We start from the raw sequence: 16,191 nt of genomic DNA on the forward strand, positions 1-16,191 counted from the left end.
GGCGCAACAGTCCGTTGAAAACTAGGGCCTAGTGACTTACAACTCTCAACCATTCCTGTGTGCGAGTAATGTTGTCAGGAATGGAGGGGACCTACAGTTTATATGCCGAATCCGAATGGCTAATTTGAGAAAGCACTTTTTCATGACAAGAGTTACTCTTAGAGAATTTGTCAATTCCTCGCAAGAGGCAGTATCCGTGAAAAGCTTTAAGATTGAATACGCAGGGATCGAACCCAAGACCTTTGTGGATTTTCTCCATGGATGTGTTCATGAAGTAGTTATAATTGTAATTTTCCATTGGACAGACAAATTGATGTTGTTTAATCAATTTTTATTTCTTAGATCGCAGAGATCTCCTTTTTTATAAATATTAAAATAGCTTCTCGCTTATATAAGCGAGAGAGAGCTTCAATTTACAAAATGGAAAACATACAAAAAATTAAATATACATTATTCATGATATTTTTTTAACGCATCCTCTTTAAAATTGTCCTTTTTTTAAGTTTAAGCAAGTTTTGGTCTAAATTTCGATAAATTTTTTATCAGTTTTGTGATAAATTATTCTGAAAAATATTCAGTTTTATCAACTTTCAAATACAAAACCCGGACTACGTTAATCTTTTTTTGGCATTTTCTTAATGTACTGAATGAAATCCCCATAAAAAAAACACGACTATTGCTGCTTTCTTTTATATTAGATATGTATTACTCTTAAAAACCTATATAATCTATAATTATATCTATAAAATCAACTTCTTAAATAAGAATAAGACTGTTATCAATGTATAGATTGTTGTATTTAAATTGCTATTATCTCATCACAACGGGTACATTTCGTTTTAATTGCAGCAAAAACAGTGTTACAAGAAAAACAAAACATGTTTTTGAGGATATGGTGTTTTTTATTTAACGTTTAAGTCTTTAAGGATAAGATCTAAACCAAAATAGTAAAATATTTTTAAATAAGTGTTTAAAACGTTTGAACTCTGAGAAAAGAATTAGCTTAGCTTCAAAAGTTGTCTACGCTATATACATAATATCATAAAACTATATTAATAACAAACAACAGATACGAAAAAGGCTTTAATTCATGTTCAATTTGTATACTCTTTAGATGTGTGGAGTGCCGGTTGTGTACTCGCTGAATTACTTTTGGGGCAGCCAATATTCCCTGGTGATTCTGGTGTGGATCAATTGGTCGAAGTTATAAAGGTATTGGGTACACCAACACGAGAGCAAATTCATGAAATGAATCCAAATTATACTGAATTCAAATTTCCCCGAATTAAAAGTCATCCATGGCAAAAGGTGAGTAAAAGAATATTCTTTTGATAAACATTAATGCATTTTGTTTCAATAATTCTTTTTTTCGAATTGGGTTTGAGTTAAGAAGCTCTCATCTGACTTTTTTATTTTTATCAAGGCACTGCGTGTGTGCTTTTCTAATTTAATTGTTTAAATTTTCATTTCATGTGATTTCATTAAAATTTTGCCAAAGGTACAATTTAGTAAATTCAAATTAAATTAAAAAATAAAAACTTTTTGCAGTCACTTCTTGAATGTAGTCTATTTCCAAATGCCTTAAATCAAAAACAACGCTGGAGAGTAAGGAAAAACAACCTAAGGAAAAAGAAAACCATCATCTATAATAATTATTAACTAATCTCGTTTTGTATGTTTCTTTTGTATACACACGGGTCGTCTGAATGAGAGCTCTTATAAGCTAAATAATGGTTATACTTTTTTGAATACACGAGAATTTCAAGTTTAAGTCAGCCAAATATCGAAATAATTTATATTTAAATACCTTTTAAGATAATCTTAAATCAAGTAAAAGTTAAACTTCGACTGTCATTATTAATCGTATCGTATATACAAATAAAAATAAGTATTTGATTGAAAAGTATAACGCAAACTTGATAAAAGTTTACGATAAAATTTCTCAAGTTCATCCATGTCCATGTTACGTCGAAAAATTTAAGTTAACTTTGGCGCATAACTTAATTTATACGTCATAACAATTCCTAAAAATAACCTTAAATTTTAAGACGTACAAATTAAGCTGTACGCCAAAGTTTAGCTTTGTAAATAGGTAAATCTTCCTTGACAATCGGAAGTATTTGCCTTCGGAACAATTAAAAAGAAATTACTTGATTGATTGGGTTTCGGTTTGTGTTATTTTAAATCACTGTCAAAAAAGTATTCTATATTCAAAGACCTGGGTGTAGAGGTATTGTGTTTTGATTTTTTCGCGTTTAACCAGAATGCATGCTATATCCATTGATTTGAAAACATACATGTTCGAAATGTTCTAATTATTGTGAGTAGTACTTAATCTTCTGAATGGTTCTTCTAATTATATGGATTTTACGTTTTTGCCAACGTATATGCACACAGCTGTTCAAAATAATAGAGAAAGCAACAAACCTACGGGTATGAAAACATTTTATAAAATTATACGACCAATTTTTTTGGAATAGAGAATGTTAAACTAAGTATTTAAGTTATTTATGTAGCATTTAATTTTGAAAGAAAAAAATGTTTTTTTTTCTTAAATAGCCAAATCGGCCTCCTTCATGTTTGTTTACGACTGGCATTGACTCAACAAAATTTTAGTATTTAATTACCGGAATGGCGTTCCATTGCTTGATTATCTGAAGTCATATTTGGTGTTTATTGTTGAAAACCATAGTGACTAAAGATATTTTCGGAATCGGAACAAGATTGGGACACTGGGCCAGGGCATAAGAGCGATATGATGATCGCGAAGCCAAATACTCACTAATTTTGAAGTGTGCTTCGGATCATTATCTTGTTCCAAATGCCATCTAAGTGGCATATTGTCCTCAGCATATGGAAACATAAGCTCTTTTAAAATGTTTGGTCATTTCATTATTATCATGAATTTGTAATGCCAATAGAAAAATAAACCAAGAAAAGTAGATCCACATCATGATATTAATCGTGGCTATGTTTCAACGCGTCTTTTTATGACGAAAATAAAACTACTTTCCTTGAAGACGTCTAACATTTTTTCCGCAAGTCAGACCCAAAAAGTTTTTTTGTTTCAGAACTCTTAAGAATTTTGCGAAACAAAAATATTGCCTTGTCAAAGTAATTTCCTATTATTTTGAATACCTGTGTGTGTTTATCAAGATTAAACTTGTTAATCTTTTAAAAATATTATTTCATTCCATTTATTTATACTTTGCGATGAAATTAATGGTCTAAAGAGTAAACAACTAATAAAGTAAAGTCAAGTAACTTTATTGATATAAGATTTTATATTGGCTTTACTTCTTTAAATAACTTTTTTTTTTTGAGAAGCCGTTTGCTGTACAAATTTTTCCATCATGCTTCAAAGTTAACCGGTATGTGTCAAGCATTCAGATTTTGAATAAAAGCTTTTTTTTTGTTTTTGTTTTATTCATTTAGGAGGGTATCCAGAGTTGGTCATTAGATAAATGGGCATTCATTTATAAAAGAAGTATAAATCACGAAACAAATCAAATCTATATAATCAATGAAACAATTCAAATCTATATAATCGAACTAAATGAAAAACTTAAATTTATGTAAAACAATATTTCCGAGAACTATGTAAAAATCTTGTGGTTGGGTCATCTTAGATAATTAATAAGATTCATTCTTTTTTTGACACGAAAAAGATAGAAAATGTGATGATAATTTTTATTCCAGAAGGGTTTAATGTTTCAAATATATAAATGATTAATTGCCCATTTATTAATTGAACGACCTCCGTAATTTGAATTATTAATAACTTTACACTTCATTCATATTTAATTCTAGTACCAAGCCAAGTCAAAGAACATCATACACAACAATATAATCATTAGACTCAATTTCAAATTTTGTATTTTTTTCTTAATTTCTTCTAGGTATTCCGCATACGAACACCTCCAGAGGCTATAAGTCTAGTATCGGAACTACTTGAATACACACCTAGCGCCAGAATAACGCCCCTAAAGGCATGCGCACATCCTTTCTTTAATGAGTTACGTGAAGGTCCTCAAGTCTTACCGAATGGAAGGGAATTCCCACCATTGTTCAATTTCACTGAACATGGTAAATTGAAATTTTAAAAAAATTATGCCTAGCAAAAATACCAAGTCAATTTTTTGTTATTTAGAACTTTCAATACAACCAAGCTTAATCCCCCAACTTTTGCCACAGCGGCAACATGATGCTTCAAATCGATCAGGATCTGGCGCTGCAACAGCTTCTGGCTCAAATTCAAACCCATCAAGTGGCGCCGGAACGCCAGGAGCAAACTCGCAAGCAACAGGTGAGTTCATTATTATGAATTTTGTAAAATATATTCTTTTGGTCTTTGCTGATTTGTAGATGTTTGCTTTTAACATATTACATTTCGCTGTCGCTTAAAAATTTGATGTGAAGACATATGTATGTATATGTCTTACGTGCCAATTTTATCATTTAATTGAAGAGTGTTATGACTCGAAAAAAACATTGTTTTTATGCAGAATTATCCGTTATATGATTATTTACACTTTGTCGTTACATTTTGAAATTTAAATGTATCAGTAATGTCTAATAACACTGCTCGGCAAAATCAAATTTTTCTTCTGTAGCCGAAACAAAAAAAATATATTTTTTTTAAGGGATTTAGCTGTCCTGAATCCAATTCTCGCAGGTTTTTAAAATTTGCAACTTTAAAATGTTAAAGAAAAAATAATTAAGTTATAGCAAAAGAAATCCCTTAACAATACATTGTATGATTGATTGTAATGGATTTTTTTAAACTCCAAATATTTTTTGTCTTGATACAGTTTAAATCATTTTAGTATCTTACTTAGTTTCTGGAAATTCTCATTAGTTATTCTCATTAGACTTAATTTGACTCTCTATGAAGTCATAGAGTAATTGAAGTCGGAATTGAAGGTTATTTAATATTATAAGCAAAACCTTGTCGATCAGTGGAATAATATTAATTTTACACCAGAAAAATTAAAGTTAATTTAAGTTTAAACAAAAATCGCCGTTCAAATATCACGAACTTTGTTTTTAGGCGATAGCGAAATTAGGTCTGAGGAATTTCCTGTTTAATATGTTGTTAATTTTTACTAACTGGAATCATTACAACTTTTTTTCTTGAATGTTTTTTTTTCTATCCTGTTTTTTATTTTGTTCTACTTTCTATTTTTTGCAGATATGTAGTTGGCATTACAAAATTACAGTCTTGCTTTATTTAAATGTATAAATCCTAGTAACTATTTAAAATTGAAACTTATTTGACGATAGAAAAAAAACCGAGATAGAAGCATCTTACTGTTTTTTTTGTATGTAGTTAACACAAACTTTTAATCAAATTATTATTTAAAAATATTTTAATGTAATAAAATTAAAACTAAATACATTTTTTTATAAATTGTAAAGCAATAATAATTATATGAGACCCGGTTTGTTAAAAATTTGAAAGAAAATGTGAATTTAAATAAAAAATTATTCGATTTGAATAAAATAATTTGTGCATTAAATATGATTTTATTTATAATAGTTATTTAATGAATACTACTGAATATAAAAGTCATAAAATACACGCCATGCCCAAAATAAAACAAATTTCAATTTGTACTCTCTTTCTTTTGACAGTGATGTTTTTATTAGAAGAAGGTTTGTTCAAGTTGTTTCTAAAAATATCATATCTCAATTAAAAATAATTTAATTATTACAAAAAGTACAGAAATGCATCATAAATTAACACATGATTATTACTTTTACGAGTACATTTTACAATTTTTCTAAGGGAAGGTTTCTTGCCCAGAGTACACTTAAACAAAATTGATATACATAAAATGAAAGGTGATGTTGAGCCTGCTAAATGTGTGTCTTTTGAATCTAAAATAATTGAGAATAAACTTAGCAGTCGCATAATGAAGAATTTTTGTGTTTTCTCGGAATTACTACTTATATCTAGCCAAAAGAAAGAGGTTATTGTAATTTTTAATATCTACACAAAATGTGTTTGTGTAAAGGTGTCACAATTAAATGGGCATTCCCTTTAAGCAAGTCTTTACACAAGTTATTGCCTTAAACGGCCTCCGAAAAACGATGTAATCAAAATAACATATTACACAAAAAAAATTCGCGTAACTAAAATGTTAAAATTTAAGTGGGTGAAAGTTATTTAAATCTAAAAAAATGCACCAATACTTCTTTTATCGTGTTACTATTTTAATGTCATAATTTTGTTCGTGTCCTTAATTATACTTCTTTAAATGTTTTCAGGCAACCAATCATCGAGTGTTGGTGGCGCCGGTGTGTCATCAACATCTGGTGGTGGTAATTCATCATCAGCAGCTACCAGTTCTGGTGCTGTTGGTGCATCATCATCAATACAGCCCCAACCAGCTGAAGGAACTGCAAGTAATAGCCAAGTTGCGGCAGCTTCAACAACAACTGGAGCTGCAGCCGCCACAACTTCACCGGGGGCTGTGGGAAATTCACAAATACAACAAACAGCGACGACAATGGGTTAGCAAGCTTCATTAGGGCTTAATATTCATGATTATAATACAATAATAGTTATTATAATGATTTTAACAGAAAATATTGATACAATTTATATTATTATTATTATTACATTATTATTATAACTATTGATAAAAGCAACTATTATAAATACTATTAAAGTACTAAAAACCAACCAACAAATCAAAAATTGAATATTAACTTCAAAACGATTTTTCAAAAAAAAAAAAAGAAATCAAATTAAATAAAAATTAATTTAAAAATGTGCACCAAGGTTTTTTGTTTTTCCTCGTAAAAGATACAAATATAATAAAACAAAACATTTCATCTCATAATGGTTCAACTATCATCATTCATTGCAATATAAAAAATGCATATAAATATATAAAGTTATTTACACGAAAAGCAAAACGTATAACAAAATAAAAATTAAAAAACAATGTCCACATTCATATAAGAAAATTTAAAAAAAAGTCTCCTTTCCCCATTAGTAAAATATTAAAAATAAAGTGAACATTTTAACAAATAAAAACAAAAATTATATACTATTTGCAAAAAATAACTTGAATTAAATCCTTTTACGTGTATCAGTAAATGAAGGCAAAACAAATAATAGTAGCTGTTCGCTTCTGTTCTTAAAAATACAAAATAAAGATTTTTAAAACTAAAGTTAAATTAGTTATTTTTTAGTAAGACAGTAGGTACGGTTACTTACAATTGAAACATGAATAACGCATTAAAATATATGACTATTAAAAAAGAAAATGTTAAGAATAGGTACCGCCGCCGATAAAAAATAATTTTTTTTGACGATGTATAAACTAACAAAAATATATATAAACTTTAAATTTGAGTAGATATTAAAATAAAAATTATTATGAATACATTTGAAATCATACCACACATTAAAAAAATCACAATATGTCCTGCTGTAATCCGTTACTCCGGATACTATTGTCAGCAATATTTTAAAATTTACAGAACAAAAAATGTTTAAAATAAAATGAAAAATAAATAAAAATTATGGATATACATATACACATTATGTATGTTTATGAGTAAAAATAATTTTAATATAAAATAATGTTTTAGTGTCTTTTTAGTTAATAAGTTTTCAGAAATATACATACATATATAAAAATGACAAAATAAATGTTGAAGAAAATCACCCTTGTAACAGTATCCATCGTTATAGGAAGTTAAACGTGAATTTCAAAAAAAAAAAAAACAATAGTAAAGCATGTCTATTACGTTACGAATTTGATTCGTATTAGTTTTTTTTTCGAAATTCTTGCGGCATTCCAATTATGATGGAATTTTTTATAGGACTAGATAAAATATTTTTCTTTTCTAATTTTATTTAATCGGAAATAAGGTCGAATAAATAATTCGTAGTATGCGTTTATGTTTCATTTACTTCCTTTAAGCATGTCAAAAACAAAATAAAACGGAAACGTAATTTTGTTACAATAAGCAGGGCCAGAGGCAAATGGTATTCTTTGTAAAATCTTATCTACTTATAATTTACTAATATAAACAAGTTGTGTAGAGTTATCAAATTTTAAATGTGCTGCTTGTAATGCTTCATCGCGTTTTCTTCTTTTTTATTTTAGAGTTGTCAATATAAACAAAAATTAAAATATTTACTTTTAAGTGTATTTCTATATATTTCATTTATCAGCTTAGTTTTTAATATTTGTTTATTATTGTTTGTACCTATTATATTTTAAAAGGAATAAAAAATTAAATATATATGTGCATATATATATACATCTTCATATATACATATATTTGTATATATATATATAAATGAGTGTGTATTTCTTGTTTAGTTGTTAAGATCTTTTAATAAATACAAACAGCAACAATTTAAGAAAAAAATTAAAAATAGGTAAAAGAAAATAGTTCACAGGTTATGTTTTTTTATATATACGTATAAAGAAAGATAACAATTAATATTATAAAATAAAAAAAATCACAACAAAAATAGATTAGAAGAAAATACTGATATGTTTATTATTGAAATAAATATTATTTAATTATAAATGTGGAAGAAATTAAAAAAACAAAATTAACAAAAAAAACAACAAATAAACAATTCACTGTATTTTCTGATAAAATAAAAAATAGAGAAAATAATAATGTAGTAGAAAATAAATATCGGTAAATAAAATGATGAGAAAAAATAAAACACCTAAACATGCCAATCTTAGTGGGCCAGGATTCTTCTTTTATTTCATCAAATTATTATTCGATGCTAACATACGGAAAGAGCTTCCGTTATAAAGTTTATAAGCAATTTAAAGTTAACAAGACAAAAATTGGTTTTCACGGATTGTTTGCATTTTCAAATTTAATTATTCACCAAAAATAAATATACAAAGTATTGCCCAAACTAAGAAAGCACTCATTTGTTGTTTTTCACGGATATCAGATTTGTTTACAGTAAGGTTGGGGTCTCAATTCAAATAGAACAGTTTTTAAAAATTAAGGGGAAAAACGCCGTTTGTAAATTGTTTTTTGACTGACAGTACACGCCTAAACAGTTTTTTAATGGATAGAACGGTATGGAAGAGCGGAAATGGGAGAACAAAAAAAAAATCAAATTTGTAACGCTATATTAGGATACTATTTATTTAAAATATCAGCTAGGTACCTATGGTACTTTATTTTTAGATTCGTAGACGACTTCAAGCGCACAAGGAAACTACGAAATTAATTTAAAAAAATAGTGCAGTTGTATCAAGATTCCCTTCAAAAGTTGTTTGATATCGCAACGTACATAAATGTATTTAAAGGAGATTGTGTAAATGTAAAATAAATCTGTCTATTGTTGATGAATTCTTCTTGAAAGGCCAACGGAATGTTCGCAAAATATTTATTGGGTATGTTGATCATGTGGAAACCAAGTCTTAGCATCGTAAGGATCTCAGAAAACGAAAATATTAACAATTTTTAAAAAATACAGCTGATACTTCAAACACTTCTACTGCTTATGCGAAGCGAAATATACATACATATATCTGACATTACATCTATTGAAATTGAACTCGATGAAAAAAAATAAAGAACTCTTGAAATAAGAAGAAAACTACAGCTTTTGATAGAACTGGGGTTTTCGATAGTAAAGGCTGCTTAGTTGGGTTTTAAACATTATGTAACGAACAGACTTACAACATATTGTATCGAATAACTGTTATTGAACACATCTTAGATTAAGAGACATAGGACGTCTTTCAATTGATTCGGGAAAAGTAGTTACTAGAAGTAGTTGTAGTAGTAGTAGTAGTTGATAGAAGTTTAGATAACTAGCTCGAACAAAAAAAAATTGATTTTCGTAAATATTTGGTTGCAATTGGTTGGCACAGCTGTAAATACGGGACACAATAACGGTGTTATTGCGCATATTACACGCAAATAAGCTACAATTTCTTTAACCACCACAGTCCTTAATTGTTTTTCCTTAAGCATTGGAAAAATCATGAAAAAGTCCTACGCTTAAAAGCGGTGCATTTTGAAGCAGTTAGTCCAGAACTCTCGGATGTGGAGTTTGACTCGTTAAGCACAGATTAAACATATTTTCATCAAATGTGCTCAGCAATTTCTAGAGGCTCTATTTTACCACTGAGGTGAAAACTAGCGCATTCACGATGGTTTACTTGTACAAACACTATTCTAAGCTAAGTTTATATGTTGGCGCAGAAAATCCCTTAGACAATATTAAACAAATGTTGCTTTTTGATAAGCCATCTTCTAAATATAGTTCCATTAACATTTTCAATATGATTAAATGAACAGTGCTTGCGGAACGACTTTAAAAATATTGTTTTAAAAAACTATCCAAAGAAACTCTTTCTTTATACATCCAATAGAGGAATATATTTGGAGTTTACCGGGAATTTCTTTTCCCATAGATTTGTTCTCATACCTATTCGAAAAATTGGTATCGGGAACTTTTCGAAATTGGGAAAAAACTCCTATGGAAAAATACCTATAGGCAACTCTTTTTTTCATGGGAAAATCTTTATTTTTTCTGCCTGAATATTTCCCCATGATTTAGTTGTCGGAATTGAAAGCGGAGCAAACCAGAGAGAAAAAACTAAAGTCATAAAGTAAAAAAACACTATGGCCCTCGATATCCACATATGGTTCAAGTTCCTTGTTAAAGGGTGCTATTCTGCTTTAAGCTGCAACATTAGTTGTACCTTCGTCACAGATTGTTGCGACAATGGCTAGTCCACAATTTATTACTCCCGTAATAATTGTTACTAACATCTTTGATAGTATGTTTACATCAGGTGATCCAACATAATAGGCAATAGTTTGTTTCCAATTCTTGTTTAAACCTCTAAGTGTAAAAACCATTACCTTAGAGGCCACATGGTTTTTCCTTTCAAATTCTCCAAAGTCGGTGTATCCATATATAAAGTCATCCTTGACGTTATATTCCAACTCCTTTGTAATCAACATCTCGTCGAATAGCAGCACACACTTTTTGTCCATCGATGTCATGTCCTTAGCTTTGTCAGTGAGCAGCTCCTTCATAATTTGGCTCAATCAAATTCAAATATATATACAAAGATAATTCTCATTTCATTTCCAATTTTAATTTTTTTTTTTGAAAAATGAAATGTTGCCATATTTGGCATATGATGCATTGAAGATTTTAAATATATTCAATTACCTTGTTGTTGTTATTCTTGCGTATTATTTGTTATTTGTACGCATCAAGTACAAACACAATCAAAAATTAAAACTTATTCAAAACTAGGTCGATTTTTGTTTTTAACGGCTAAATAGGGTGTAATGCATTGAATTTTTAATTTTCATATAAAAACATGCAAATAAATAAATACAATATAATATAAAACTAGGTTAAAAAATTAACGTTACAAGTGTCAATGCCTAATATATGAGGTATCATGATGAAATGGTAGTAATTTGGATAGAATGGAAGTATTTCTTGTGTGGATATATCATTATGATAGCATTAATTGCTCTATGGAACTCTTCGATTCATATAGTCCAGAACATTTTACTTTTTTCGGTTTTAATCTTTTAAGGTCTTTTCTTGTAAAAGATACAAACATACTTGTTAGTGCATTGTATGCCGAGTTTGCACCTTGTTTCAAGAGTTTTTTTTTCGGCGGGCATTTTAATCAGCATGTCTCGGAATTTAGCAACAAAAACTTCTCAAAAATGGATGTCTTATCAGAACATATAGCCCATTTGACTCTAGTATATGAGAACTTACTAAAGAATTCGTAGTTTGAGAATAGATAGTTAGAGGTTTAACTGCAAGTACCGACGAAATCAAAATTATTACCGAAAAGCTAATCAAGAAAAAAAATCTTTTTGAAAACAAAAAAGTCCCTTTTAAAGTGAAGGGAGATTTTGTATCTGTTATCTTTTTGGCAACACTGGTTTAAACAGCTGACGCACGTTTCGTGTTTTGTTTCACTGTCAAAAATCTTCAGTTTGGTCTATAATTGAACCATGAATCGTCCTACAAAAGAACAACGCTTGCAAATTATTGACTTGGAATATTGAAAATCGGACTAAGCGGATGGACCCCTTGAAGCGCAGTCAAGGTCAACATTTTCATGAAATAATCTTCAAAAATTAAATTAAATAGACCGTATTATCAATTCAAATAAAGATTTCATGTATTTTTCTGAATTGTATGTGTGTTTTCTTTTTTTAACTTTCCTATAGCTTTTAAAAATTCACCCGTTATAAATATATACATACAGTTGTGTTCAAAAAAATAGGAGTGCCTGTTCTTTTAAGATTAAATCGTGTCTCAAAAGTTGTATAATTTTTTTAAATTTATTTTTTCTTTTGTACAAAATAGGTAATCCAGTCTTTTATTATTATGCTAAAAGACTACTTTGTTTTAAACAAATAAGGTAGTAAAAACATGAATTTTATCAAAATAAAGCCAAAACGAATTGTTCAAAATAATAGGAGTAAACAAAATAAAGTATAAAAAACTAAAAAAAAATATTCAATATTAAGATTTTTTTGTCAGTATTTTGTGGAAAATCCTTTGTTTTTTATAATTGCTGCACATCTGCGTGGGGTAGAGTTCACAAGGGTTTGACAACGCTCAACTGGAATTTGGTTCCATGTTTCCTCGACTGTGTCCCACAACTGCCTCGAATTCAAGGGTCTTCGTGGAGAAACACCCTTTTTCACATCTGCCCATAAATTTTCTATGGGATTGAGGTCAGGCGACTGAGCTGGCCAGTCCATGACCTCAACCCCATTGACCCGAAACCATTCCTTGGCAGACTCACTGGTATGTTTCGGGTCGTTGTCTTGTTGAAATACCCATTTAACCGGCATATTCCAACTCGCAAAAGGCAGCATCACACTGGACATTATATCCACATAAACGCGCTGGTCCATCGTACCAATGATTTGATGTATGGGGCTAACACCAGCACATGAGAAACTGCCCCATGCCATCACTTTAGCACCTCCATGCTTTACCGTTTTAATGGTGTACCGAGGCTTAAACTCGGAATTAACTGGACGTGGGACGTATTGCTTAGAGCCAGTTCCACCGAATAAAACAATTTTGGTCTGGTCAGTCCACAAAATGTTTCGCCATTTCTCTGCAGGCTAATTACCATGGCTTCTTGCAAATTTCAAACGAGCGGCTACATGTTTTTTTGTAAGCATCGGCACTTTTCGTGGACTGCGAGCGGAAAGATTGTGTTCCAACAATCGCCTTCTTATTGTTACGCTACTTACTGCCAGTCCTAGATCTTCCTGGATCATCTTAGAGGACGCAAAAGGATCCTTTAGGCTGTAGCGAACAATACGACGATCGTCATTTTCACTCGTTTCTCGTTTCCGTCCCCGGGTTTCGACTTTTTTTTAGTTTAAATTTGTATTTGTATTTATCGAATCATTGGGTCGATAAGATTAGATTAGATAAGATCTGGAATAATTTTATGCAACAAAGAATAACGGTTTTGAGATACCTAAGTATTTAAAAAAAAGGAAAAAATAAATTGAATAAAAATACTATAGTAATGGAAAAGCATTTCGTACTCTTTTCCACATCACCCAATGGGGTAGAGTACTAGATGCGTTTTTTTTCGAGGTATCCCCAGTAGGCCTATTCCTCGTCCTTAAACTATAAATTATGTATAAATATCAGCATTATATATGTATCACAGCACTTAAACTACAGTAAAAGAATATATACATGATAGATAAAGATATTCAAAATTAACACTTTGTAAATTTGTTATTAGCAGATCGATAAGCTTTGAAAGCGTCGTTAAGGATTGTTTGAAAATGAAACAAAAACAATAAATAATTTTCGTCTAGAGAAAAGTGAAACGATGAGAATTGGGGCATTCTCATCGTAGCTTTTCTAGAAGCAAGTCCTTGTGATTGGAATACGACCTAGACATTTTAATAGCCCTTTTAATTATACATAATTTATTATAAAAGTCCTTCTTGGCCCTTTCATCAGAAGTGGGATACATCCTAAGCCAGAAGAAGAATTTTGATTATTGGGATCCTAAAGAAAATTCAAGACAGAATTGTTGCTGAGGAAAAATTTCGAGATATTTCTAAAGAAATAATTGGAAGAAAAGTCCAGTTCAGTCCTGTCCAGTTCTGTGTTTAAAAATAAATAACACAAAATGAATACAGACATTAATGAAAGTCGGGAGAATGGTGTTGAGGAAGTTGCTATTCAGAACGATCAGCAAAATTTAATCAATTTAAAAGCAGTTGGAGATATTATTCGATTAGTCAAAGATAATGATATACAAAAAATAATAACTGGGTTTCCTGTCTTCGACCCTGATCGTTCTCGTGTAGATATTAAGAAATGGTGTGAAGATGTGGATTTGAGGGTTAAACAAGACAGTTGGGAAGATTTTGATATTATACCACGAATTCAATCTGCATTATTGGCAAGAGCTAAAACCTGGTTTGAAAAATATGGGTTTCAGCATTATCAATGGGTAGATTTACGTTCGTCGTTGATCCATACCTTTGCAAGTGGTATAAATGTTGCCGCAGTTTTGAAGAAGGTGGCGAATTTTGAAAGTTGTGAAGCCACCTAATACAACGATTTTGTCATGGAAAAAATTGCTCAAATTCACCAGTTACCATTTGAAATTCCTGAAGATATGATAGTTCGAATTGTTATTCGTTGTATAACTGATTTAAGTTTAAGAAATTCGTTAACTTTTGTTATTCCAAACAATGTTCAGAGCCTTATTGATCATTTATCCTCAATAAGTAATTCTTCAAGGCGTATTGAAACTTTAAACACGTCTAGTTTTCAAAAACCTAAAAATCAATTTTCACACGAGTCACTCAAACGATCTGCGGATTCTTACGCATCTACAAGTAAACGTATCAAAATTGAAAAAAATTGTTTTGCTTGCGGTAAACTAGGCCACATTCGGACTAATTGTCCGAATATTATAACAACAAATACTAAATTGAAAGAAGTTACAAATAAAAATGAAAACCTTTGCAATTTTTGTAAGAAATCTGGTCATGTTGAGATTTTATGTTGGGCTAAGCAACGTTTGGATAAAATAAAAGTTAATGCGTGTAACAAAGTATGTCAATCAAATTATTCGGATGTTGTAATAAATAATGAACATTATGGTTGTCTTTTTGATACTGGTTCAGATTGATCTCTCATAAATGAGAGAATCGCTTTTAAATATGAAAAATGTATGGAACCATGTAGCCAATCAATCCAAGGAATAAGTCAAAATTCTATTAATCTTTCAAAAAAGTTGACATTGCTTGTAGAGTTCAAGGACATTCAATTTGAGGTGACCTTTTACGTTGTTGGAAAAGAATATTTAGATGTTGACTTAATTATTGGAAGAGAAGTAGGTACTCAAGGATAGTTCTAGTAGCAGATTCTAAAGGGTCAGATTTAAGAAAAAAACATATCGTGAATTGCCTCTCAAAAGTAGATTCATCCACTTTGGCTAAATTATCAGTTAATGAAAGTGAAAGTTTGAACAAAATGTTAAGTAAATATTCTCGTTATACGATAGAGGGCTTTTCGGACAAAAAAGTTAGAACAGGTTGCCTTAATATTCGCCTGATGAAGGATACAGTGGTAAATTATCGTCCATATAAAATGGCAATATCAGAAAAAAAAATATTATCGGACATCATTTCGGATTTAAAGAAACATAATATTATAAGAGATAGTTACTCGCCTTTTGCTAGCCCTGTTATATTGGTTTCAAAAAAGAATGGTAAACATCGGATGTGTGTGGATTTTCGTGCATTAAATAAAATATTAATTAAAGACCGTTATCCATTGCCAAGAATAGATGATCATTTAGACCAATTAGCTGGGAATAAATATTTTTCGTCTTTGGACATGGCATCGGGATTTTATCAGATTCCTATAGCTGAAGATTCAATTGAAAAAACGGCATTTGTTACTCCTGAAGGGCATTTTGAATTCTTAAGAATGCCTTTTGGATTAGCTAATGCTCCTGCAGTTTTTCAGCGAGCAATTGATAACGCCTTAAGGAATGAAATACAAAGTAAAATTGCACTGGTTTATATGGATGATGTAGTCATTCCATCAACAAGTGTTGAAGAAGGCATAAAGCGAATTAATTTTGTATTGAAAGCTTTGACTAAATGTGGATTTTCATTGAATAC

The 16,191-nt window shown here is 30.0% G+C and overlaps 1 protein-coding gene across 5 annotated transcripts in view; it reads left to right on the forward strand.

Moving 5' to 3' along the window:
- Window positions 1–7,744, forward strand: part of LOC129946364 (protein kinase shaggy) — an 86,294-nt gene extending 78,550 nt beyond the window's left edge. For all 5 annotated transcript variants that reach the window (XM_056056514.1, XM_056056517.1, XM_056056516.1 and 2 more), the window contains 4 exons: window positions 1,115–1,308; window positions 3,900–4,086; window positions 4,151–4,306; window positions 6,271–7,744. In XM_056056514.1, coding sequence (XP_055912489.1) covers window positions 1,115–1,308; window positions 3,900–4,086; window positions 4,151–4,306; window positions 6,271–6,521 — 788 coding nt within the window. In that variant the 3' untranslated portion in view covers window positions 6,522–7,744. The remainder of the gene's footprint in view (window positions 1–1,114; window positions 1,309–3,899; window positions 4,087–4,150; window positions 4,307–6,270) is intronic.
- The last annotated feature ends 8,447 nt before the right edge of the window (window positions 7,745–16,191 follow it).

Source organism: Eupeodes corollae, chromosome 2, assembly GCF_945859685.1.
Source record: "Eupeodes corollae chromosome 2, idEupCoro1.1, whole genome shotgun sequence".
NCBI lineage: Eukaryota > Metazoa > Arthropoda > Insecta > Diptera > Syrphidae > Eupeodes > Eupeodes corollae.